At 50.5% G+C, this 26,699-nt stretch overlaps 1 protein-coding gene across 8 annotated transcripts in view; it reads left to right on the top strand.

Moving 5' to 3' along the window:
- The window catches only part of flncb (filamin C, gamma b (actin binding protein 280)), a 64,135-nt gene that overhangs the window by 1,213 nt on the left and 36,223 nt on the right, over positions 1-26,699 (top strand). For 4 of the 8 annotated variants that reach the window (XM_086010518.1, XM_086010522.1, XM_086010519.1 and 1 more), the window contains exons 2-20: positions 4,099-4,347; positions 6,020-6,117; positions 6,439-6,586; positions 7,079-7,197; positions 7,709-7,786; positions 10,635-10,797; positions 11,675-11,875; positions 14,606-14,731; positions 16,264-16,401; positions 16,968-17,094; positions 17,938-18,074; positions 18,443-18,636; positions 21,292-21,405; positions 21,665-21,808; positions 22,066-22,189; positions 23,366-23,526; positions 25,369-25,459; positions 26,037-26,206; positions 26,474-26,591. In XM_086010518.1, coding sequence (XP_085866644.1) covers positions 4,099-4,347; positions 6,020-6,117; positions 6,439-6,586; positions 7,079-7,197; positions 7,709-7,786; positions 10,635-10,797; positions 11,675-11,875; positions 14,606-14,731; positions 16,264-16,401; positions 16,968-17,094; positions 17,938-18,074; positions 18,443-18,636; positions 21,292-21,405; positions 21,665-21,808; positions 22,066-22,189; positions 23,366-23,526; positions 25,369-25,459; positions 26,037-26,206; positions 26,474-26,591 — 2,700 coding nt within the window. The remainder of the gene's footprint in view (positions 1-4,098; positions 4,348-6,019; positions 6,118-6,438; positions 6,587-7,078; positions 7,198-7,708; positions 7,787-10,634; positions 10,798-11,674; positions 11,876-14,605; positions 14,732-16,263; positions 16,402-16,967; positions 17,095-17,937; positions 18,075-18,442; positions 18,637-21,291; positions 21,406-21,664; positions 21,809-22,065; positions 22,190-23,365; positions 23,527-25,368; positions 25,460-26,036; positions 26,207-26,473; positions 26,592-26,699) is intronic. The other 4 variants (XM_086010520.1, XM_086010525.1, XM_086010521.1 and 1 more) reach the window with 1 other exon arrangement.

The raw sequence follows: 26,699 nt of genomic DNA on the forward strand, positions 1-26,699 counted from the left end.
ACTCACTAACTGTAGAGAGTCACTGTTTATTCAGGATAAGGCTCACTCACTGTAACTGTACGGAGTCACTGTTTATTCAGGGTAAGGCTCACTCACTAACTGTACGGAGTCACTGCTTATTCAGGGTAAGGCTCACTCACTGTAACTGTACAGAGTCACTGTTTATTCAGGCCAGCCAGTTTAACGTCTGTGGTGGGCAAACTTGGAGTCAATAATTCGGGACAAAATTAATTGGCATTTGGAAAAGCATCGGCTAATAAATGAAAGTCAGCACGAATTTCAATTTGTGTTTGACTAACTTGATCGAGTTCTTTGATGATGTAACGAAGAGGGGGAGGGTAGTACAGCTGATGTTGTGTATCTGGATTTTCAAAAGGTGTTTGACAGTACCGCATAATAGACTCGTTGGCAAAATAAAAGCCCGTGGGATTAAAGGGACAGTGGCAGCATGGATACAAAATTAGCTAAGGGACAGAAAGTAGAGAGTAGTGGTGAACGGTTGTTTTTCAGACTGGAGGGAAGTATACAGTGGTGTTCCCCAGGGGTCGGTATTCAGACCACTACTCTTTTTGATCTGTATGAATGACTTGGACATTAATATACAGGGCATAATTTCAAAGTTTGCAGATGATACTGAACTTGGAAATGTAGTAAACAATGAGGAGGAGAGTAACCGACTTCAGGAGGATGTAGACAGACTGGTGAAATGGGCAGACACGTGGCAGATGGAATTTAACGCAGAGAAGTGTGAAGGGATACATTTTGGTAGGAAGAATGAGGAGAGGCAATAGAAACTAAATGGTACAATTTTAAAGGCAGTGCAGGAACAGAGAGACCCAGGGGTGTACGTACACAAATCTTAAGGTGGCAGGACAAGTTGAGAAGGCTGTTAAAAAGGCCTACGGGATCCTTAGCTTTGTAAATAGAGGCATAAAGTACAAAAGCCAGTAAGTTATGCTAAACCTCAATAAATCACTGGTTAGGCCTCAGCTGGTATATTGTGTTCAATTCTGGGCACTACAGTTTAGGAAGGATGTCAAGGCCTTGGAGAGGGTGCAGAAGAGATTACTAGAATGGTGCCAGGGGTACGGGGCTTCAGTTATGTGGAGAGACTGGAGAAGCTGGGTTGTTTGCCTTTGAGCAGAGAAGGCGAAGTGGAGGTTTGATAGAGTTGTTCCAAAATCATGACCAGTTTTGCTAGAGTAAATGAGGAGAATCTGTTTCCAGTGGCAGAATGGTTGGTAACCAGAGGGCACAGATTTAAGGTAATTGGCAAAAGAACCAGAGAAGACCATGAGGTTTTTTATTTACACAGCGAGTTGTTATGATCTGGAACGCACTGTCTGTGTGGAATTTGCACATTCTCCCCGTGTTTGCGTGGGTTTACTCCGGGTGCTCTGGTTTCCTCCCACAGTCCAAAGATGTGCAGGTTAGGTTGATTGGCTATGATAAATTGACCCTTAGTGTTAGGGGGATTAAATATGTGGGGTTACGGGGATAGGGTGGGATATGTGTTGGTGTAGGGGTTACGGGGATCGGGTGGGATATGTGTCGGTGCAGGCTCGATGGGCCGAAATGGCCTCTATCTGCACTGTGGGGATTCTGTGATTCTGTGACTGAAAGGGTGGTGGAAGCAGATTCAATAGTAACGTTCAAAAGAGAATTGGATAAATACTTGAAAGGGAAAAATTTGCAGAGCTATGGGGAAGGAGCAGGGGAGTGGGACTAATTGGATCGCTCTTTCAAAGAGCCGCACAGGCACAATGGGCTGAATGGTCTCCACAGTGCTGCATGATTCTATGAATGGTTAATCACTGTGTAACTAAAGAGTCACTGTTAATTCAGGGTAAGGGTCACTCACTGAAACTGTACAGAGTCACTGTTAATTCAGGGTAAGGGTCACTCACTAACTGTACAGAGTCACTGTTAATTCAGGGTAAGGGTCACTCACTGAAACTGTACAGAGTCACTGTTAATTCAGGGTAAGGGTCACTCACTAACTGTACAGAGTCACTGTTAATTCAGGGTAAGGGTCACTCACTGAAACTGTACAGAGTCACTGTTAATTCAGGGTAAGGGTCACTCACTAACTGTACAGAGTCACTGTTAATTCAGGGTAAGGGTCACTCACTGAAACTGTACAGGGTCACTGTTAATTCAGGGTAAGGGTCACTCACTAACTGTACAGAGTCACTGTTAATTCAGGGTAAGGGTCACTCACTGAAACTGTACAGAGTCACTGTTTATTCAGGCTAAGGGTCACTCACTAACTGTACAGAGTCACTGTTTATTCACACTGAGGGTTTACTCACTAACTGTAGAGTCATTGATTTAGTTGGAGAGATAACTCTTTGCCTTGTGGTGTTTTCTACATCCTTCATGGTAAAGTATGAATAAGTCGTCAGTCAAGCCGATGAACCTCTGTACCGGTTTGTGTCTGAACAAATAGTTTGGATTTTACGTCACCTTCTATCTGTAGAATGTGTGCAGCAGTCTCGCTCGCTTGTTCTGCGCTCTCGCTCGTTTTTGCGTTTTGCTCTCTCCGTTTTACTTTCTCTCGCTCTCTCCTTTCCATTTTACTTTCTCTCTCCTTTCCGTTTTACTTTCTTTCTCTCTCCCGTTTTATTTACTTTCTCTCTCTCTCTCTCCTTTCCGTTTTACTTTCTCTCCTTTCCGTTTTACTTTCTCTCCTTTCCGTTTTACTTTCTCTCTCCTTTCCGCTTTGCTCGCACTCGCGCTCTCTCTCCTTTCCGCTTTGCTCACTCTCCTTTCCGTTTTGCTCGCGCGCTCTCTCCTTTCTGCTTTGCTCGCCTGTGCTCTCTTTTCCATGTCTCTGCCTGTCTCTTCTCTCCTTTATTTGGTAACGATGGTCGAGTAAGGATTACTCTGGTATGGAGAGTGAGCAAAGATTTGCTGTATATTCAACAAACATCATGTGGGAGCGACCCCTCTCCACCTGTTGCCCCCCCCCCCCCCCAGATACAGGAGTGTGTGGGAGGGGTTAGTTGGACCTCCCTAGGGGCTGCATGCAGTGCTGGGGAAGGGGATATGTTATGTGTTGGGAATAGGTGGTTAGTGCAGGAGGTGATCCAGGCAGGGGCAGCCTTTGGTGGAAATTTCTGAGCTTCTGAAGTTTCCGTTGACTGTGGAATTTCTGACGGCGGTGTTCCTTTCTGTGACAGCAGCAGGGGTCACTGGGAGCTCAGCCCAGCACCACACAGCTTCTGTATGGGGAGGAAATCCTTCTGTGGTCCGCACAGTGCGATGGGGAGGGAAATGCAGGCTCTGAAATCACCCAGGATCTGCCCCCTGGCTGCACTGCAACATTACTGAGTGTAACGTAGCTGGCTGTGATCCCGTCCAGTAAACCTCCAGACGAACGAGAGTGATCGCTCCAACAGCTGGGCAGATGTTGCTCACACAGCGGGAGAATTACTCATGGGGGCGGTTTCCAGCCCTTGTTTTGATCAGGCTACGGGAGGTCATGGCTCAGAACACTTCCCATTTCATGAATCTCAAGGCTGTATTTTTCCTGTAAACACCGCCCGATATTCAAGGAGCTGGACAGGCACAGCACGGGTTAGATACAGAGTAAAGCTCCCTCTACACTGTCCCAGCAAACACTCCCAGGACAAGTGCAGCATGGGTTGGGTGGGATAGTCAATGATAGCAGAGAATTTACATGGGCTGTGGGAGGAGATTAATAGGTGACTAGCATTCTCCGGCCCTATACCCCTTGACCCCATCATCCCACTTTCCCTGTGCAGCATCATGTTGCCCATTTGTGCTCCGACATGTCTTCTACTCTTCTGCCTGTGGCACGTGCATCTATGGGCCCTTCAGTAACTGTAGCCTTCAACCATCTCAGGAACTCTCTCCCTGAACTCCTCCCTCTCTTTACACCCCCCCTGCATCCCGCCCCACCACCTACAGAAGCCTCCTAGAAATCACTACCTTTGATTGCAGTGTCAGCCTCTTCGCTAACTGTACCTTCAGTACCCTCCATCTACGTCTTGTGTTGTGTTTCTGTGTTGTTGACGCTGTCTAAATGCTTGATGTTGTTGCGTTCTAACCAGTGTCCCCGTTTGTTATTCACAGACAGTAAGGCCATTGTGGATGGGAACCTGAAGCTGATCTTGGGCCTGATCTGGACCCTCATCCTCCATTACTCCATCTCCATGCCCATGTGGGAGGATGAGGACGATGAAGATATCAAGAAGCAGACTCCCAAGCAGAGGCTGCTGGGATGGATCCAGAACAAGATTCCACAGCTTCCTATCACCAACTTTCACCGGGACTGGCAGGACGGCAAGGCACTGGGGGCTTTGGTGGACAATTGTGCCCCAGGTGAGCCACTGAGGCTGCAGAGCCGGCGGGGGTGGGTGGGGGGGGTAGAACGCCCTATTTGGGTGCCAGAACCACGAGGATGTAGAGTCAGATTCTGAGTGGATTCTGTAGTCAAGTAAACAATCTGATCGGGGGGGTTTATGGTGGGGAAGTTTCTTTTGGGGGGGTTACTGCGGGTGGTGGAAGAATTTCTGGATAATGGGAGACCCACGGTACTGTGTGTCAGTTGGAAATCTAATCGGTGGAGTCTGGAGATTTATACTCGGGCATTCAATGATTGCGGGACAGAAGCTCAAGAGGAAGAAGTGTGGACCCTCACTCGATAGTGAGTCAGGCTGCTGGGTCAAATCACCAGCCCCTTGGGATGATGCCTGGGATCAGTCTCCCATCGCCTGCCTTCTCCACAAGGAGCCACCTCAACCCAAAGGGACCCCAAGTAGCTTCCACCCCCACCCCCACCCAAGGAGGATAGATACTGTTCGGTCATTAGAGAAAGTGGGGAACTGTTTGACCTGAAGAGCGATCGGGTTGTGGAATTAGCTGCCGAGGAAGAATGCTGAAACAGATAGTGTCAGTGGGGTCAAAGGCCAATCAGATGTGTGTCTGCACAGAGTTGGGGTTCGGGGAAATGGCGAGAGTGGGGTTCGGGGAGATTGGTGAGTGGGGTTGAGGGAAGCCAATTTGCACACAGCAAGATCCCACTAGTTCACTTGCTGTGCATTCCCCGCTACACATTCTCAGAATGAGTTGATGTTTAGCGATTGTTGCCGTGGGCACTGATCCACATAGGCCGTGTGTGGGGCGTGGCACTGTGGACACTGTCGGTGGTTGAGTTCTGTTTATCAGAGGTTTGACGTGCACCCATGAGTCAGCGAAGCCCGGTGGGATGGATTTGAAAGCACTATGAATTGGTGTTGTTGGGAATATTTAATAGATCCTTGTATAACCCGGGATAAAGAGAACCAGATGTGAGCAGGGGCTGGCGTTGTGCATTGTCAGCCTTGTGTAGGAGTGCCGATTGAGTGTACACTACTGTTGGGATGTCTGTATTGATAATTGAATGAGCGAGGTGCCTGCTCCAGTCAAATCTTCAAGAGGGAGCACTCTGTGCTAACCTTTGGCTAACTGCAAGTGTCCTGGTTCCCAACACGAGGTTACATTGTGGATTAGATACGGGTGACCCTGATCTCTGTGTCTGAGGGATTATAAAACCTCCCTGTATCTGTGCGATGTCTGGATCCTTTATTGTCAGTGTCGGATGTGGCTCAGTGGGTAGCATGCTCACCTCGGAGTCAGACGTTCATGGGTTCAAGTCACACTCCAGAGACTTGAGCTCATAATCCAGGCTGACATTCCAGGGCAGAACTGAGGGAGCGTTGCACTGTTTGAGGGACAGTAGTGAGGGAGCACTGCACTGTTGGCGGGGCAGTAGTGCGGGAGCACTGCACTTTTGCCAGGGCAGAACTGAGGGAGTGCTGCACTGTTGGAGGGGGAGTAGTGAGGGATCGCTGCACGGTTGGAGGGGCAGTGCTGCGGGAGTGTGGCACTGTCAGAGGGGCAGTCCCCCGTCTCTGTTGGGTGTGTGGGTTTTCCTAGCCGCGTGCTGTGGACAGATCAGACGGTGCATGTTTTGTTGCTTCTTGTTTGAAAGATGTTTGTTTGTTCCCTACAGGTCTGTGCCCTGACTGGCATGATTGGGACCCAAACCAACCTGTGGACAATGCCCGGGAGGCCATGCAGCAGGCTGATGATTGGCTGGGGGTCCCTCAGGTGAGTGTCATCATTCTTCACCTCTGCAGATACAACCGAATCTGTGGAGCAGCTTCAGTGGACTATCCCTCCCTCACTCGCCGCTAAACACCAGCCCTGCGTCACACTAAGGCTCTGTTGAAGTCAGTGAATTCAAGCTGTCGCCCTCTCGCTCGCTTGTGCTCTCACTCTTCAAATACTCGTGCAATCTCTCGCTCGCTCCTCGCTGTCACTCCATTCTCTCTCACTCCCCCTACTCTTTATTCTCACTCACTCTCTCATTGCCCCCCCAGCTCTGATTTCCGATTTTCTCACCGCCTGTCTCTTTTCCCCCCTCTGCAGGTGATTGCCCCCGAGGAGATTGTGGACCCCAATGTAGATGAACACTCGGTGATGACCTACCTCTCCCAGTTCCCCAAGGCAAAGCTCAAGCCTGGTGCCCCCCTCAGAACCAAACTCAACCCCAAGAAAGCTCATGCCTTTGGGCCAGGTAAGGCTAATCCCCTCCACCACCCCCCCCCCCCCCCCCCCCCCCCCTGAAAGCAGGGTACCCCAGGGGTTGCCTGAACCTTGGGCCACCGACTGCCCAGCGCCTGACCTTGTGCTATGACTGAGCAGCATGGGCCTGTTCCTTGCGGTAAGGGGTGGTGTCAGGTGAGTCTGGCCATGCTCTTTGACCTGGGGTAAGGGACAGTGGCGGGTCATACTGGACATACCCTTTGACCCCAGGTGAGGGATGGTGACCGATCAGTCTGGACATTCCCTTTCACTTGATGTAAGGGATGGTGTTGGGTCAGACTCGGCGTGCCCTTTGACCTGGGATAAGGGACAGTGTCTGGTCAGACTGGGCATGCCCTTTGACCTGGAGTAAGGATTGGCCTCGGGTCAGTTTGGATGTGCCCTTTGACCCGGGTAGGAATGTTACAGTGTGTGTGGTGAGTTGATGTCCAGTCCCATTGGCTGATGTTTAACCTGGTTGCAGGGATCGAGCCCCAGGGTAACGTGGTCCTAAAGCCGGCGGAGTTCACGGTGGAGACAATCAATGCTGGTCTTGGGGAGGTCCTGGTCTTTGTGGAGGATCCCGAAGGCCATACTGAAGAGGTAATGTGTGTGTGTTGCGGGGTCGGTCTGTGCGCGTGTCACGAGATTGGAATGTGTGTGTGTGTGTCACGGGGTGTGCCGTGACTGGTGTGGGCCTGGGATCGCACTGTATACATATCACTTGTTTCCTGGAGTGACCGGTACCGGCTCTGGGTGTGGCGTGACTGGTGGGGGGAGTGACCGGTACCAGCTCTGGGCGTGGAGTGACCGGTGGGGGGAAATGACCGGTACCGGCTCTGGGTATGGAGTGACCGTGGGGGGAGTGGACCGGTACCGGCTCTGGGTATGGAGTGACCGTGGAGGGAGTGGACCGGTACCGGCTCTGGGTATGGAGTGACCGTGGGGGGAGTGGACTGGTACCAGCTCTGGGTATGGAGTGACCGTGGGGGGAGTGGACCGGTACCAGCTCTGGGTATGGAGTGACCGGTGGGGGGGGGGAGTGGACCGGCACTGGTACCGGTTCCAGTGCAGAATGACTGTTGCTCAGAATTGTTTCCTTTCCCTTGTACAGGCGAGAGTGACCGCAAACAATGACAAGAACCGTACGTACTCCGTGTCCTACGTACCCAAAGTTGCTGGACTTCACAAGGTAACTCTCTGACCATTCAGGACACCCCAGTCCCCCCAGGATAAGCTCTCTATCCACCTCTCAATTCCCTCCCCTCTCCACTAACCCACTTACACTTCCCACTCCCATGTCCTGCCCTTACTGCGCTTTGTTGAAAGTTGCTCTGCACACAGCAAATCTCCACCTCTTGTGTTGATAGACACATGCCTGGGATTCCTTCTGAGATTCCCCTGATCTTCAGTGAGAGATCATGGAGAGCAGAGCTATGTTTAGGAGCTGGGAAAAGCCACGAGGTCAACAGGCCAGTAGCTTCTCCACGGGGCAAGCTCGCTGACCTACCCCCTCGCCATAGGAACAGGAGGAGGCTATTCAGTCCCTCCAGCCTGTTCTGCCATTCAATTAGGTCACAGCTGATCTGCACTCAACCCCATTTACCTGGCTTTGCTCCATATCACTTGATACCCTTACCCAACAAAAATCTACCGACTTCAATTTTGAAAGCTCTAATTGACCCCAGCATCCATAGTTTTTTGGGGGGAGAGAGTTCCAGATTTCCACAACCCTTTGTCTGAAGAAGTGCTTCCTGACATCACCCCTGAACGGCCTAGTTCTAATTTTAAGGTTATGTCCCCATATAGCATGCGGAAACCGTATGCTATAGACGGGGCTAAACGATCCCACAATCAACGGATCAGATCAAAGCTCTGCAGTCCTGCCGCATCCAGTCGTAAATGCTGGTGGACCATTAAACAAATAACGGGGGAGGAGGAGGCTCCATGAATATCCCCATCCTCAATGATGGTGGAGCCCAGCACGTGAGTGCAAAAGACAAGGCTGAAGAGTTTGCAACCATCTTCAGCCAGAAGTGCCGAGTTGATGATCCATATCTGCCTCCTCCTGAGGGCCCCACTACCACAGAAGCCAGTCTTCAGCCAATTCGATTCATGCCACGTGAAATCAAGAAATGGCGGAGCGCACTGGATACAGCAAAGGTTATGTACCCCGACAACATCCCGGCTATCGTGCTGAAGACTTGTGCTCCAGAACTAGCCGCGCCCCTAGCCAAGCTGTTCCAGTACAGCTACAACACTGACATCTATCCGACAATGTGGAAAACTGCCCAGGTATGTCCTGTCCATAAAAAGCAGGACAAATCCAATCTGGCCAATTACCGCCCCATCAGTCTACTCTCAATCATCAGCAAAGTGATGGAAGGTGTCATCGACAATACTATTAAGCGGCACTTACCAATAACCTGCTCACTGTTTGGGTTCCGCCAAGACCACTCGGCTCCCAACCTCATTACAGCCTTGATCCAAACATGGACAAAGGAGCTAAATTCCAGAGGTGAGGGGAGAGTGACTGCCCAAGACATCAAGGCAGCATTTGACCGAGTGTGGCATCAAGGAGCCCTAGTAAAACTGAAGTCAATGGGAATCGGGGGGGGGGGGGGAAAAACCTCTCCACTGGCTGGAGTCATACCTAGCACAAAGGAAGATGGTTGTGGTGGTTGGAGGTCAAACATCACAGCCCCAGGACATCGCTGCAGGAGTTCCTCAGGGCAGTGTCCTAGGCTCAACCATCTTCAGCTGCTTCATCAATGACCTTCCCTCAAACATAAGGCCAGAAATGGGGATGTTTGCTGATGACTGTACAGTGTTCAGTGCCATTCACAACTCCTCAGATAATGAAGTCCATGCCTGCATGCAACAAGACCTGGATGACGTTGAGGCTTGGGCTGATAAGTGGCAGGTAACATTTGCGCCACAGAAGTGCCAGGCAATGACTATCTCCAACAAGCGAGAATCGAACCACCGCCACTTGAAACTCAACAGCATTACCATTGCCGAATCCCCCACCATCAACATCCTGGGACTCGCCATTGACCAGAAACTTAACTGGACCAGCCACATAAATACTGTGGCAACAAGAGCAGGTCAGAGGCTAGGTATTCTGTGGCGAGTGTCTCACCACCTGACTCCCCAAAGCCTTTCCACCATCTACACGGCACAAGTAAGGAGTGTGATGGAATACTCTCCACTTGCCTGGATGAGTGCAGCTCCAGCAGCACTCGAAGCTTGACACCATCCAGGACAAAGCAGACCACTTGATTGGCACCCCATCCACCACCTTAAACATTCACTCCCTCCACCACCGGCGTACCGTGGCTGCAGTGTGTACCATCTACAAGATGCACTGCAGCAACTCGCCAAGGCTTCTTCGGCAGCACCTCCCAAACCCGCGACCTCTTCCATCTAGAAAGACGAGGGCAGCAGGCGCATGGGAACACCACCACCTCCAAGTTCCCCTCCAAGTCACACACCATTCTGACTTAGAAGTATATCGCTGATCCTTCATCGTCACTAGGTCAAAATCCTGGAACTCCCTCCCTAACAGCACTGTGAGAGTACCTTCACCACATGGACTGCAGCAGTTCAAGGCGGCGGCTCACCACCACCTTCTCAAGGGCAACTAGGGATGGGCAATAAATGCTGGCCTTGCCAGCGGTGCCCACATCCCATAAACAAACAAACAAAAATGTTCTGGATTTCCACCCCCCCAACCAGAGGAAATTGTTTTTATCTACACTATCAACTCCTTTTAATCATCTTAAACACCTCATTTAGATCAACCCTTAATCTTCTAAACTTGAGGGAATACAAGCCTAGTTTATGCGACCTGTCCTCAATTTAACCCTTTAGGCCACATCTCCTGACCCCTCCACTCCATGGAAATGGTCTAAACTGTCGTTTAGAGATTTCCGGAGTTTCTGCCGAAGTTCTGGAAGGACATCGTGGAATTGCCATGGAAACCTCAGCCCACAATCTCTTCATCGCATTAATCCCACAGTCCGTGTGCTTGTTTCTAGGTAACGGTACTCTTTGCTGGGCAGCAGATTGACAAAAGCCCATTCAATGTCCACATTGGCATGGCGCTGGGTGATGCTAACAAGGTGACTGCCCGAGGACCTGGTCTGGAGCTGAACGGGAATGTGGCCAACAAGCCAACATACTTCGACATTTACACTGCAGGTAAGTAGCGCAGTGAAGTAGCCACTCGCCCCGGTCTGTGGGGGAATAATGGCTTGGTTTGTGGGGGAGTTGTGGTCGGAGAGTCCCTGAATCTCTGATGTAATTTTAAACTAGAGATTAGAGAGTCTGAAACTCCTGGCTGGAGCGAAGGTTAACGAGACGTTGTTTAGAGGGAAAAGTAAATTTAAAACTGATTTTGGAATAGATGTCATTACTCAAAGAATCATAGAATGATACAGCACAGAAGGAGGCCATTCGGCCCATCACGCCTGTGCCGGCTCTTTGAAAGAACTATTTAATTTAGTCCCACTCCCCAGCTTTTCCCCTAACCCTGCAAATTAGGCCTCTTCAACTGCATGTCCAATTGCTATGGAAGCTGATTCCACCACCCTTTCAGGTAGTGTGTTCCAGATCACAACAACCCTCTATGAAAAAATTTCTCCTCATTTCCCCTCTATTTCTTTTTGGCAATTATTTTAAATCTATGACCCCTGGTTACTGACCCACTTGACAGAGGAAATAGTTTCTCCCTGGTTGCTCTATTACAACCCCCCCATAAAAAGCAATGGTCCTAATATCGATCCCTGGGGGACCCCACTGCATATTTCTCTTCAGTCAGAGAAACATCCATTCACCACTACTCTCTGCATCCTATCCCTTAGCTGATTTTGTACCCAAGTTATCAGGGGATATGGTGTGGCGGGGGGGGTGGCGGGGCGGGCTGGTGAGTCGGGGAAGACCCGCTTTTGATTCTGTCACAATGGTCTGTTCGAAGAACAATCTAGAATGAATTCATAACCCACCTGCTGAAGGTGGTGCCAAATCATGGATCTCACTGTCGATTTAACCTGTGCTGACTCTTGACCTTTCCCCTCAGGTGCCGGGTCGGGAGATGTTGGGGTTGTCATTGTTGATCCCCAGGGCCGGCGAGACACAGTGGAGGTGATTCTGGAGGACAAAGGCGACAGTGTTCTGCGTTGCACCTACAAGCCCCTGCTCGAAGGCCCTCACGCCATCCACGTGACCTTCGCCGGGGCCCCAATACCCAAGAGCCCCTTCATCGTCAACATCTCAGAAGGTAGGGCCCTCGGGTGCCGCACACGGGCTCTTTCTTTGCGAGGCAGGCCTTCTCTTCACCTGATCCTTGCCCTCCTCCTCTTCCCTCCATGAGAGGCGAGCAAGTAATGGGTCAGCGGAGAAAGAGGGCAGGGGTCGGGGGAAGCGAGCTCGGGGGGGAGAAGTTGCGGTGGGAGACGGCGCGGGAGTCGGGGGAAGAGGGCATGGGTCAGGAGGCAGAGCGCGCGGGGGGGCGGGGAAGGGGAGGGAGAGTGCGGGTTGGTTGGGGGGGGGTGGAATTGGGACGGCCGGTCACACCTTCGAACCTGAACACCACTGTTTGCAATCTTTTTGCTCATGTCACAAGCGCAGAATTGTGAATTGGTTATTTCTCTTTGGGGAAAAGTCAGCAATCAGAATCTGTTGAATGAAGCTCACGAGTCAAAGTGATGAATCTCGCACAGGGTTCGTGTCACAGTATGTGTAGAAGAACTCTCATTTCTACAGCGCCTTGCACAACCTCCAGACATCCCAAAGCGCTTTATAGCCAATGAAGTAGTTTTGGAAATGTAGTCACTGTTGTAATGTAGGAAATGCAGCAGCCAATTTGGGCACAGCAAGCTCCCACAAACAGCAATGTGATAATGACTGGGTCACTTTTTTAGTGATGTTGTTTGAGTAATTAAGATTAACCAGGACACTGGGGAGAACTCCCCTGCTTTTCTTCAAATAGGATATTTTACGCCCTCAGTTCTGCCACTCCGACAGTGCAGTGCTTCCTCAGTATTGACCCTCCGACAGTGCAGCACTCCATCAGTACAGCACTGCGGTATCCGCCTGGATTATGTGCTCATGTCTCTGGAGTGGGGCTTGAACCCACGACATTCTGACTAGCAGGCTGTGTGTAAGTGTGTCTGTGTGTTGGCACACTAGAGGGTGAATTGAGTGAGGTTGAACATGAGCCTGACTGAGGGGATTGTTCGTCTATTGGGCCCATTCCTCATGGAAGTTTACTGCCAGCTAACTTTGTGAAGGAGCATTCTCTACTGCTCCACCTTGAGACCAATACCAGCATCGGAGTGTCCCTGACTTCTGATTCCAGGCTGTGAGGTAAATGCTGTTCCTGGAGGGATTTAGTTAAAGGCCGGACCTTCCCACTAGCTGTCGATCCCAGTACAGGTCTCCTGGGGCAGCCAGGGCAGGTTCAGACAGACTGGATTCTCTGTGCTGGTCTGTTAATGGTCTGCCCACATGGGATAAGATGATCTTCAAATCCAAACCATCTCCCAGGGCTCAGTGGGTTCATGTGTTTGAACCTGAAGCTACAAATAGAGCAGGAATAGGCGGGATGTCACTCTCTGGCCAGTGACTCTTCAGCTTAATATTTAAGTCCTGATTCCATTTACATGCTTTATTGGTGTTCTATGAGCCTGTTCCTATTCAAGGTGTACAGTTTGTAACCTACTGCATGGCTCCTCCGCACCATTACCAACTCAACCTAACGTTTTAAGTAAGGTGTAACATTCTGGGAGGGATATTGCTTTGTTTTAATTTGTTATCTTACTGATACTAAGTCAGATTCAGTTTATAACGGATTAACTTTCCGAGAGACACAGGCCATGTAGAATGTTGACTAAATGCCTCCTGGGATGGGATGATTTTCATTCATTATACCCGGCAGGGGGTTTAGCTGAACAGGCATGCAGATGTTGCCAGCTTCCAAGTCCAGGGGTCTGCTTTAATTCTAGATGTTACCTTTTACTGGCAGCTCCATTGGCCATTTTTCAACACCTGGAATTGAGGGAGGGGCCAGGGAACGGGTATTATTTTACTCTGAGATTACCAGTTAACTTGGACAGTTAGTGTGTAAGTGAAGTCTGCCTAGAGCAGTCATTATTTTTAATGGTATGAGAAGTGGTGGTCAATGGATGTATCTCAGTGGAAAACGGTAATCTGTTTATTCATGTATAGTTTGAGTAAATAAAGCAGTTTGTGGGCTCCTAGTCTGCCTGGCCTTACCCTCCAGAAAGATGGGAGAATCTGGCAGCACGTGCGAGGGCACAGTGGCAATTCTTACTGTCACAGTCTCGGGGGTCACATTGTTTAACTAAACATTGGATGGCAAAGGTGTGCTCCTAATTGTAGGGGACACAAAGTCCACTTGAAGGAGAGATAGGTGATGCTGAAGAATATCCAGTGCACACCTGTGGAACTAGTAACATCGGGTCTTTGTGTAGGGCTGGTTAGTGTGGTTAGTTAAAGAGTAGGACAGGCTGTTGTGGTCACCTAGCAGAGGATAGGGCTTGCAGGTGTGGTTAGTTCGTGGAGGTGCAAGGTTGGCTGATGCGGTTAGTTGGGGCTGTAGTTAGGGCTGTAACACTGGTGGTTAGTTGGAGGTTAGGGCTGTGACACTGGAGGTTAGGGCTGTGACACTGGTGGTTAGTTGGAGGTTAGGGCTGTAACGCTGGTGGTTAGTTGGAGGTTAAGGCTGTGACACTGGTGCAGTAAGGTTGAGATTAGGATGCGCTGGGGCAATGCAGCGAGTGCAATCACATCGGCCTGTTCCCTTTAAGTGCAGGACCAGTTTGCTGGGTGGGAACTCTGGGCGGGGGGGGTGGTGGGGGGTCCAGCTCATTGAGAACAAAATCCTGCCACTCTCCAACTGAACTGCAGAAAGCCACACAAGTCTTCATCACTCACTCTGTGTTACATCTCTTCTGTTCCTCATGATTTGTGTTCTGACCGACCCCAGGATCCCCCTCTCCGGTCCAGGCTGCTGCTCCAGTTCCGATTCTGATCGTTCCTCAGTCTATCCGCACCCCACCGGCAGACAAGGCAAAGAAAGCTCCGCCCCCTCCTCCCAAACCCAAACGACCACGTTAGTATTGGCCTGCGATGAGTGTTTGCCTGTGCTTGTGTCTGAGCGAGGAACACTGGTCGTGCTAGTATCTGTGCAAGGGACACTGGTCGTGCTAGTATCTGTGCAAGGGACACTGGTCGTGCTTGTATCTGTGCGAGGGACACTGGTCGTGCTTGTATCTGTGCGAGGAACACTGGTCGTGCTTGTATCTGTGCAAGGGACACTGGCTGTGCTTGTGTCTGTGCGAGGAACACTGATCTATGGGTTTACAAACCCCAGGGGTTATTGGCGCTATGGGTCAGTGCAGGCCCTGAGATGGTCATTGGCTCCATGGGTTAGTGCAGACCCTGGGGGTTATTGCCTCCATGGGTCAGTGCAGACCCTGAGATGGTCATTGCCTCCATGGGTCAGTGCAGACCCTGAGATGGTCATTGGCTCCATGGGTCAGTGCAGACCCTGAGATGGTCAGTGCAGACCCTGAGATGGTCATTGGCTCCATGGATCAGTGCAGATCCTGAGATGGTCATTGGCTCCATGGGTCAGTGCAGGCCCTGAGATGGTCATTGGCTCCATGGATCAGTGCAGACCCTGAGATGGTCTTTGGCTCCATGGATCAGTGCAGACCCTGAGATGGTCATTGGCTCCATGGGTCAGTGCAGGCCCTGAGATGGTCATTGGCTCCATGGGTCAGTGCAGATCCTGAGATGGTCATTGGCTCCATGGGTCAGTGCAGGCCCTGAGATGGTCATTGGCTCCATGGATCAGTGCAGACCCTGAGATGGTCTTTGGCTCCATGGGTCAGTGCAGTTCGGGCGGGGGGGGGTGGGTGGGGGTGCGGTTATTGGCTCCACTTTGCTGGTCCTTACTAACCTGGAATGTGATTGGTCAGTAGCTTGGAGTGCTAATGCAGCAGCCTTGAATTCTGGGATGGGCAAGTTGGCTGCCATGTTTTGCTGAAATGGCTGAGCGCTGGCCGGGTTTTGTCTTGAGAAATGGTTTGTGTTGTTCATTGATGGAGATTTTTGTGCATTTCCTTTTCCAGAATTGCTTCCCTTCCCTCTCTATACGGTCACCAATCTTTCAACAATTTTGTTAATTAGTCATGTGATGAAATCTCCAGCAATACGTCCAATCAGAGTTGGCCACCCAACCTCTGTAGAATGCTCCTCTTTCCTGGTCAGGAAGCTGGTTCAGTGCCTGTTTGTGGGGAGGTGAGAGATCGGCCTCTCTCTAACCCAGTGGTCACTGGGCAGTGATCAGGAACAGGAACGCTGGCTGATTTCCCCTCTCGCGAGCGGATCCTGTGACCCATGGTTCAGTCCCACACTGGGGCCGGGGTTCATTTACTCACTGAGCCTGTGGGGAGTCTAGTTCCCTCATTCCTTGTGTAACAGGAGTACTGTACGTGCGATAACTGGGTGATGGGACCCATGGCTCCAGTGTAGCGCATTGTGTGGCTGCAGGAGCAGAGCTGTGTGACTGGGTAGGGTGTGGGAGCGCTGTTGCCCCGGTCTGTCGGCACTAACCTGAACCTTGTGTATTTCCGGCAGCATGTAACCCCAGTGCGTGTCGAGCCTCCGGGAGAGGACTGCAGCCCAAAGGGGTGCGAGTGAAGGAGGCGACCGACTTCAGAGTCTTCACCAAAGGAGCGGGCACCGGGGAGCTGAAGGTCGTCATCAAAGGACCCAGTAAGTTGGGGGGTTGTGTTGGCGGGGCGGGGGGGGGTGTGTGTTTGTGTTTTCGGGGCGGGGGGGGGGGGGGCATTTTGTCACTCTGCTTCCTGTTCTGCCCCTCACCGATGTGTTTAATTTTTATTCTGTAGATTAATTGTCGAATCACTGTTTGTCCCGATCAGTGATTGAAATCGGCAGATTTATTTTAGATTCCCGTTGTACCAGTACTAAGATTTGCAGTTACCATCCTTTTCCGACACCTGCACACACTGCTGGTGTCCTCTGATTTCTGCTCTGTGGCTGGTAACGGAAACGTGTGGTGACTGGTGTCTTTCTGCCGCGATCCTCGCACCGAGAATGTGGTGAAAATCGTCAACTAACTGTGAAACCTTGAAACCAATGCTGCTAAACATTGGGAGGTGCAGCAATGATATGCTCCTCAGTCTCTCTGTGCAAGAGCATGGCATTCAGTGACTAACATCAATCGGGACCCCCCGAGGAGATATTGATATCGATGAGACCAATAATGGGCGAGCAACCGTCGGTAGCAATCACTCACAGGCCTGATTATTCTCTTCCAGAGGGCACAGAGGAGCCCGTGAAGGTTCGAGATGTTGGTGACGGTGTCTATGAATGTGAATATCACCCCGTGATCGGGGGCAAATATGTGGTGACCATCACCTGGGGCGGTTACGCTATTCCGAGGAGGTGAGTCACATCTGGCCAAACGCTTTTCAGTTCATCACAAATTTAATTCAGTGGCTGAATCAGATCAACAAAATTGAAATCACAAGATGAGCAATTATGGCCAATTGGGCTGGGCTTACAGTGCAGCACAGGTGAAGTGCACGCGAACCTCTCACCTGAGAATTGCGACAGATCCCAGCACCTCCATCAGAAGGACCCCTCTCTTTCTGAAGGGGCAGTGGGTCAGACTCTCGCCTTTCAACCTCTGGGACCTTAAATCGATGTTTTGGTTTCACAAATGCTCAGGACAGTATCAAAGTATTTCACGAGGGATTAAATAATGGCCAGGACACTGCTCTTCTTCGAAATAGTGTCATGGGATCTTTTACATCCACCTGAGAGAAGATGGGACCTCGGTTTAATGTGTCTCATCCAAAAGACGTCGCCTCCAACAATGCAGCACTCCCTCACTATTGCCCCTCCGACAGTGCAGCGCTCCCTCACTATTGCCCCTCCGACAGTGCAGCGCTCCCTCACTATTGCCCCTCCGACAGTGCAGCGCTCCCTCACTATTGCCCCTCCGACAGTGCAGCGCTCCCTCACTACTGCCCCTCTGACAGTGAAGCACACCCTCAGTACTGCACTGGGAGTGTCAGCCTAGATTCTGGGCTCAAGTCTCTGGAGTAAGACGTGAACCCATGCCATTCTGACTCCAAGGCAGGCATGATACCCACTGAGCCATGGTTAACATTTAGTATGGGTCTCTTTTTTTCTTTGTCTGCAATGCAAACTGGAAAAAAAATCAACTGGAGATGCTGAGTGTTTGGGGATGTACTGACCTCTGACCTGTGTTTGATCCCTCAGCCCATTCGAGGTGCAGGTTGGGCCAGAAGCTGGTGCCCAGAAGGTGCGAGCCTGGGGACCAGGCCTGGAGACTGGGGTTGTGGGCAAGTCGGCTGATTTTGTAGTGGAGGCGATCGGGACTGAAGTTGGGACGTTGGGTAAGCATTGTGTCTGTTGCAACTTTCAGGACCAGTAGAGTGGCCTCCATTCACGGCCTTCACCGGTTTGGATCCAAACACCAGGCCCTGCCTATTCTCTTCACTCAGCGACCATCTATTTATTTCAACCCCTTTCCCAATGTGCGCAAAACCAGTCCAACAGCGAGACTTTAATGAAATATCACAGTGCACCAGAGAGAGCGTTATTCTGTGTCTAATCCATGCTGTACCTACCCTGGGAGTGTTTGATGGGACAGTGTAGAGGGAGCTTTACTCTGTATCTAACCTGTGTTGTAGCTGCCCTGGCAGTGTTTGATGGGACACTGTCTATTCACGAGCATGGTTGTAATTATTTTCTGTTCTTCCAGGTTTTTCCATTGAAGGCCCCTCGCAGGCTAAGATCGAATGTGATGATAAAGGGGATGGGTCATGTGACGTGCGATACTGGCCTACTGAGCCTGGAGATTATGCTGTGCATGTGATCTGTGACGATGAAGATATTAAAGATAGCCCCTTCATGGCTCACATCCTCCCAGCAAACAATGAATGCTTTCCAGAGAAGGTGTGTGCGTGGGTCCCGGGGTGGGGGGGGTGGGGGTCAGTGCTGGTTCTGCTCTTTTCTTGGTTATCTATAGAGGTTTTAGAATTGGGCACAGGGAACATCATTTTGAAGTTGCTGCCAGCACAAAGGTTTTATCAAACAGTGAGGAAGAGAGTGAAAGATTTAGGGTTGGCGGGCACACGGATGGCAGATGCAATTTAATGTGGAGAAATGTGCAGTCGGGGAGTCGATGACGAGGGGTCATTGATTTAAAATTGTCATTGAGTGAGGAGAAAAATTGAGAGAAATGTCTACACAGCGGGTGGTTGGAGTACGGAATGCTTTGCCACTGGGAGTGGTTGAGACAAAGACCATTGGATCTTTTAAAGGAAAGTTGGATAAATATTTGAAGTAGAGGAAGATACAGGGCTATGGGGAGAGTGGGATTAGTTTGGGATTGATACAGGGCTATGGGGAGAGAGCGGGGCAGTGGGATTAGTTTGGGATTGCTCCAGTAAAGAGCTGGCACGATGGGCCGAATAGCCACCTCCTGTGCTGTAAACTTGTAATGGTTCTATGTATAAACTTGAGTTATAAACAGATACTCTCCAGAAACTCTGCTTTTGGATCATTGATGTATTCTGGAAAGAAAGACCCCCATTTCTATTGTGCCTTTCATGACCACAGGACGTCCCAAAATGCTTCACCGCCAACAAAGTTATTTGAATTGTAGTCCCTGTTGTAATGTAGGAAATGTGGCAGCTAATTTGCACACAGCAAGGTTCCACAAACAGCAATGAGATAAACAGCAATATGAATATAAAGGGGAGGAAGCTTTGCTGCAGCTATACAAAGCCCTGGTTAGACCACATCTAGAGTACTGTGTACAGTTCTGGGCACCGCATCTGAGAAAGGATATATTGACCTTGGAAGGAGTGCAGTGCAGATTCACCAGAATGATACCAGGGTTAGGCTCCCCAGAATATAGAAGTATATGGGGTGATTTTGATTGAGGCTTTTAGGATTTTGAAAGGAATTGATTGGGCAGATAGAGGTGAACTTTTTCCGCTGATGGGAGAATCTAGGACAAGGGGACATAACCTTAAAAATCAGAGCCAGACCATTCAGGGGAGAAGTAGGAAACACTTCTTCACGCAAAGGGTGGGAGAAGTCCAGTGCTCCCTCAGTACTGACCCTCCGACAGTGCAGCGCTCCCTCAGTACTGACCCTCCGACAGTGCAGCTCTCCCTCAGTGCTGACCCTCCGACAGTGCAGCGCTCCCTCAGTACTGACCCTCTGACAGTGCAGCGCTCCCTCAGTACTGACCCTCCGACAGTGCAGCGCTCCCTCAGTACTGACCCTCCGACAGTGCAGCTCTCCCTCAGTACTGACCCGACAGTGCAGCGCTCCCTCAGTACTGACCCTCCGACAGTGCAGCGCTTCCTCAGTACTGACCCTCCGACAGTGCAGTGCTCCCTCAGTACTGACCCTCCGACAGTGCAGCGCTCCCTCAGTACTGCCCCTCCGACAGTGCAGCGCTCCCTCAGTACTGCCCCTCCGACAGTGCAGCGCTCCCTCAGTACTGACCCTCGGACAGTGCAGCGTCCCGCAATACTGCACTGAAATGCAGGTGCAGCAGGCGGTTAAGAAGGCAAATGGTATGCTGGCCTTCATAGCGAGAGGATTCGAGTACAGGAGCAAGGATGTCTTGCTGCAGTTGTACAGGGCCTTGGTGAGACCACACCTTGAGTATTGTGTGCAGTTTTGGTCGCCTTATCTGAGGAAGGATGTTCTTGCCATGGAGGGAGTGCAGCGAAGATTCACCAGACTGATACCTGGGATGGCAAGACTGACGTATGAGGAGAGATTGAGTCGATTAGGCTTATATTTGCTAGAGTTTAGAAGAATGAGAGGGGATCTCATTGAAACTTTTAAAATTCTAACCGGACTAGACAGACTAGATGCAGGAAGGATGTTCTCGATGGCGGGGGAGTCCAGAACCAGGAGTCACAGTCTAAGGATAAGGGGTAAGCCATTTAGGACAGAGATGAGGAGGAATTTCTTCACCCAGAGAGTGGTGAACCTGTGGAATTCTCTACCACAGAAGGCAGTGAAGGCCAATTCATTAAATATATTCAAGAAGGCGTTGGATATATTTCTTAAGGCTAAAGGGATATGGGGAGAAAGCAGGGACAGGGGACTGAAATTGGATGATCAGCCATGATCGCATTGAATGGCGGAGCAGGCTCGAGAGGCCGAATGGCCTACTCCTGCTCCTATCTTCTATGTTTCTATGAAATGTCAGCCTGGATTATGTGCTCAAGTCTCTGGAACTGAAGGTGAAAATTGAAGAAATTATTGTTTTCTTCATTTTCCCCATCTTGTCAAACTCCTCCGAAGCAAAAATCTATCGATCTCGGATTTAAAATGAATTGCGCTCGCATCTACTGCTTTTCGTGGGAGAGTGTTCCACACTTCTACCACCCTTTGTGTGAAGAAGTGATTCCTACTTCTCCTGAAATGGCCTGGCTCTGATGAGAATAGAACACACAGCCCATGAAACCCTTGTCTGTCATGCTACCCAGTCTCGATCCTGTTTGCCTTCGCTGGTTGCTGTCTGTTACTGGGTGAGGTTACTGCTCATTATGTTGTCTCATTAATATTCTTGTTATTTAGGTGAAAGCTTTTGGTCCGGGTCTGGAACAGACTGGCTGCATTGTAAACAAACCAGCCGAGTTCACCATCGATGCTCGGGGAGCAGGCAAGGGCGAACTAAAGATCTACGCACAGGTAACGCTTCGAAGCCTCGGCCAATGGTAATTGCTGTGGTTTTGGGGAGCAGGGGGTGGGGGGAATTATGGGAAAAGCCCGTAACTGGATGGGACTCACTGATCTATCGGTTGGCGGGATGAGCAGACTGGGCAGCTCTACTCTAGCAAGGTGATTCTCAGATTTTGTATGGACAGATACCAACTGAGAATCAAATGCTTCACAGGGCGAGGGCGGGCTGTCTGTCTGTCTCTTACTCTCTGTCTCTTACTCTCTCTAGGATGCGGAAGGTGTTCCCATTGACATCCAGATCAAAGATAACCGAGACAACACATTTGTGTGTGTGTATGTGCCCCGGAAGCCCATCAAACACACCATCATCATCAGCTGGGGCGCCGTCAACATCCCAAACAGTCCCTTCAGGGTAAGAGAGGGGGGACGTGAGCCAATCTGACCGAGCTAGAGGGACTAGAAACAAAAGCAAACCCAACAACTGACCCAGACACAGATGGTCAGTGAGGGAGACTGAGGGGGAGATGGCGTAGGGGTGGAGACTTGTGTGGGGGGGGTGGGTGGTGGAGACTTCTGCATGAGTCCTGTGTGTCTCATTTACTGGGCCATTGCCCCTCACCCCCTGGATTGACCACGTGGTAACTTTTTTATATTTCACGTGTGCCGCAGGTATCTGTAGGCGAAGGCTGTCACCCACAGAAGGTGAAGGTGTACGGACCAGGCGTGGAGAAAACCGGACTCAAGGCCAATGAACCCACCTACTTCACCGTGGACTGCAGTGAGGCCGGACAGGGTGAGTCTCGTACAAACCCTCCTCCCAGCGGTGCAGGGCATTCAGTTCCTGAAGGGGAGAGGGATCAACCCGGAAACTACAGGCCAGTCAGCCTAACCCTGGTGGTGGGGAAACATGTAGAGACAATAATCTGGGACAAAATTAAGTGGCATTTGGAAAAGTATGGGCTAATAAATGAAAGTCAGCACGAGTTTTTAAAAGCGAATTCGTGTTTGACTAACTTGATTAAGTACTTTGATGAAGTAATGGCGAAGGTTGATGTGTATATGGGCTTTCGATACAGTACCACGTAATAGACTTGATCGCAAATTTAAAGCCTATGGGATTAAAGGGACAATGGCAGCATGGGTACAAAATTGGCTAAGGGACAGAAAGCAGAGAGTCATGGTGAACAGTTGTTTTTCAGACTGGAGAGAAGTGTGCAATGATGTTCCCCTGGGGTTGGTATTGGGACCACTGCTCTTTTTGATATATTAATGACCTGGGTTTATGAGGCATAATTTTGAAAGCTTACAGATGATACGAAACTCAGAAAAGTAGCAAACAATGAAGTGGCTAGTAACAGACTTCAGGAGGACATCAGCAGACTGGTGAAATGGGCAGCCACACGGCAGATGAAATTTAATGCAGAGAACTGTGAAGTGATACATTTTGGTAGGAAGAATGTTGAGGGGCAATATGAACTAAATAGTACAATTTAAAAAGGGGTGCAGGAACTGACAGTATGGGGATATATGTACACAAATCTTTGAAGGTGGCAGGACAAGTTGAAGAGGCTGTTAAAAAGCATACGGGATCCTTGGCTTTATTAATAGAGGCATGGGGGCAAACTTCGGTCGCTTTCCGCTTCCTGTTAGCGCCCTAAGCAACTAGCGCCCGGGTGCGGCGCCACTAACTGCTCCCGCGAAATTCAGCGGGAGGTTAGTGGCGGCAGTAGCTAATAGCGCCCCGTCAGAAGCTGGTAGTTGAGATGGCGAATATGAAGGTGGGGGCAAGCTCTGGGGGAGCAGCTGCTTTGGGCCGAGCCGTTCTCCTCGCGAGAATCCCCAATCCACGGACAGGATGCTGTCTGTCTCGCTCTGATGGGACCCCCCAATCACGCGATCAGGGATGTTTCACCTCGAGCTCTTGGCTTGTCCTGTCTTGGTCTCAATCTGCCCTCCTCTTCTCTGACAGGTGATGTGAGCATCGGCATTAAGTGCGCCCCGGGAGTGGTGGGACCTGCTGAGGCTGACATTGATTTCGACATCATTAAGAACGACAATGATACTTTCACAGTGAAGTACACCCCCCCGGGGGCTGGGCGCTACACCATCATGGTGCTGTTCGCTGACCAGGTATGACGCAAGGTTCTTGTTACACGCTCACTCACTGACCAGGTACGAGACACGCAGCCCAGTCCTGGTTACACACTCGCTTGATTACCCGTTCAACTTAAATCCTTGTCTGGCTTCTGTTGAGAAGGTAGGGGAGTTGGCAGTTGTATTGTGAAGGCAAGCCGAGGCTGAGTGCTGTCCCCACCACAGGAGAGATACAGAACAGGAGGAGGCCATTCATACCCTCCAGCCTGTTCTGCAATTCAATCAGATCATGGCTGATCTGCACCTCCGCTCCATTTACCTGCCTTTGCTATATATCCCATAATAATAATGCCTTTACCCAACAAAATCTATTTATCTCAGTCTTGAAAGTGCCAGTCAACCCCAGCATTCACAGCTTTTGGGCAGAGAGTTCCCGATTTCCACTACTCTTTGTGTGAAGCAGTGCTTCCTGACGTCTCCCTCTGATTGACCTAGCTCTAATTTTAAGGTTATGCCTCCTTGTTCTGGACTTCCCCCCCCCCCCCCCCCCCCTCCCCACCAGAGGAAATGGTTTCTCTCTATCCACCCTATCAAATCCTTTTAATCACCTTGAACACTTCAATCAGATCACCCCGTAATCTTCTATACTCAAGGGCGTACAAACCTAGTCTATGCAACCTGTCCTCATAATTTAACCCGCTAAGCCCCAGTATCATTCTGCTGAATCTGCGCTGCATCCCCTCCATGGCCAATGTATCCTTCCTGAGGTGCGGTGCCCAGAACTGAACGCAGTGCTCCAGGTGGGGTCTGACCAAGGCTCTCCACAGCTGAAGCATCACTTCCGCCCCTTTGTATTCCAGCCCTCTTGAGATAAAGGCCAACATCCCATTAGCCTTAGTTTGTGGTTCATCCAGCTCTGGATGAGCTGTGGTTGGATGGACCAGATCTCTGGCTCTTGGCCTGAGAGATCAAGCCGATCTGTTGCTTGTGAGGCCTTGGATATCTTGAGAACAGACACCGAATTTTAAAAAAAATAGTAAAGTTGATTTAATTTTGTATTTAGTGTCAGTCGTGGCTCAGTGGGTAGCACACACTCCTCTGAATCAGAAGGTTGTGGGTTCAAGCCCTACTCCAGAGATTTGAGCCCCATAACCCAGGCCAACACTCCACTGCAATACTGAGGGAGTGCTACACTGTCGAAGGTGCCGTCTTTCAGATGAGACGTTAAACCAAGGCACTGCCTGCCTGTTGCGTTTGGTTCAGGCTTGTGTTAAAGATCCCATGCCACTATTGGAAGAAGAGCAGGGGAGTTCTCCCTGAATATACACCACAAAGAACATGTTAACTGCTCATTCGAGCGGTTCAAGAAGGCGGCTCACCACCACCTTCTCGAAAGCAATTAGGGATGGGCAATAAATGCTGGCCTTGCCAGCGACGCCCAGATCCCATGAACGAATATAAAAAAAAAAAAAAAAAAAAAATTCATCTCATTCATCCACTGCTTGGGAGATCTTGCAATGCACAAAATGGCTGTCACATTTGCTACATAGGTAGGCCACACTCGCTGCACTGCCAAGTAACTCGCTGTCTGAGAAGTACTTTGAGATGTGATGAGGTTCATTCCACAGTTTGGGGAATAATGTTCCATCACTGGGGGGTGGGGTAAATTTGGAGTCAAATGCTGCCTCATAATCGCTCCTGTGAAGCACCTTGGGACATATTTTACTAGACTAAAGATGCTATATAAATGCAACTTGTTGGCCAGTTTTGCTCCCAACCCCTGCACCCACGATGCCTCAACCCTGCTTCCGCCCTGACCCCTGCCCCTAACCCTGTCTCTGGTTCGTTCTAACAATTTTCTGTTCAATTTATTTGCAGGAAATTCCCATCAGCCCATTCCGTATTAAGGTGGAGCCGTCACATGACGCAGGAAAGGTCAAGGCTGAAGGTCCTGGGCTGAGTCGGACTGGTGAGGAGATGCTGATTAACATGCGGTCAGAACGAGTGTCGTCAACCCTCCAGGACTATCCTGGAGTCTCTAGGAATTAAAGATTAAGCTCCCGGACACTGGCGCAAGTGACACCAGGAAGAGAAATCATCAGGGCTTTAAAAAAATCAGTGTTCGTTTCATTTTCATTAGTTATAAACATGGAGATGGAAAAAAGGTTGTTTGACAAGGTGGGAGGCAGGAGGTCATGTGATGATAAACTCCAGGGATACATACAAGCAGAGTTGGCAATCCCAGTTTTACCTCCGTCTGAGACCAGCCTTGCACTTCCTGCGGCCGGTGGGTAAGTGGGGGGGCTTCAATTATAGCAAATTAGATTCCCTCCACCAAGGCCATTCGACATGCAGCAGTGTGGATAAGAGGTGGTGAGAGAGATTAAAACCCAACACCAAACCTGCCCAGCTGGCACAGACTGACCCCCAGGGACTGGGTGACACACTGACCCCTCGCAGTGCTGAGAGATAATAAGCAGGCGGTGCAGGGAACAGGGTGCTCCCGGTGCTGTGCTGTACTCTGAACGGGCTGTGTGTATTTACAGGTGTCGAGGTCGGGAAACCCACTCACTTCACCGTCTACACTAAAGGGGCCGGCAAGGCCACACTGGACGTGCAGTTCACCGGAGCGGCCAAGGGAGAGGCTGTCCATGACTTCGAGATCATCGATAACCACGACTACTCGTACACCGTGAAATACACTGCCGTGCAGCAGGTATGAATGGGTGGGGGGGCGAGATCGGGGGGGTGAGGGTGAAGGTTTGGGGAGGTTGTACCCAGTGGGGCAGTGCCTGGGTTTGTTGGGGGGGGGGGGGGGGGGGTTGTACCCAGTGGGGCAGTGCCTGGGCGGGGGGGGGGTGGGTGGCGGGGGCTTGTAACTAGTGGGGCAGTGCCCGGGTTTGGTCGGTTGTACCCAGTGTCATGTAGTTTACAATTGGAGGTATGGTCTTTCACTAACCAATGGGCTGTGGTCTTGTTGCAGGGTAACCTGGTGGTGACGGTGACCTACGGGGGCGACCAGGTTCCGAAGAGTCCGTTCACCGTGAGTGTGGCTCCGCCTCTCGATCTGAACAAAGTCAAAGTTCAGGGACTGAACAACAGTAAGATCATTAAACCTTTGTAAATATCCGGCTGTGCATCGCCCCAGGGACAGAGCAGGGGCCGGGAGCACGAAGCATGGAGTGACCCCAAAATAGCCTTGACATTGC

The sequence above is a fragment of the Somniosus microcephalus genome, chromosome 17 (genome assembly GCF_052327205.1).
Source record: "Somniosus microcephalus isolate GS21.2 chromosome 17, FLI_Smic_1.0, whole genome shotgun sequence".
Classification (NCBI taxonomy): domain Eukaryota; kingdom Metazoa; phylum Chordata; class Chondrichthyes; order Squaliformes; family Somniosidae; genus Somniosus; species Somniosus microcephalus.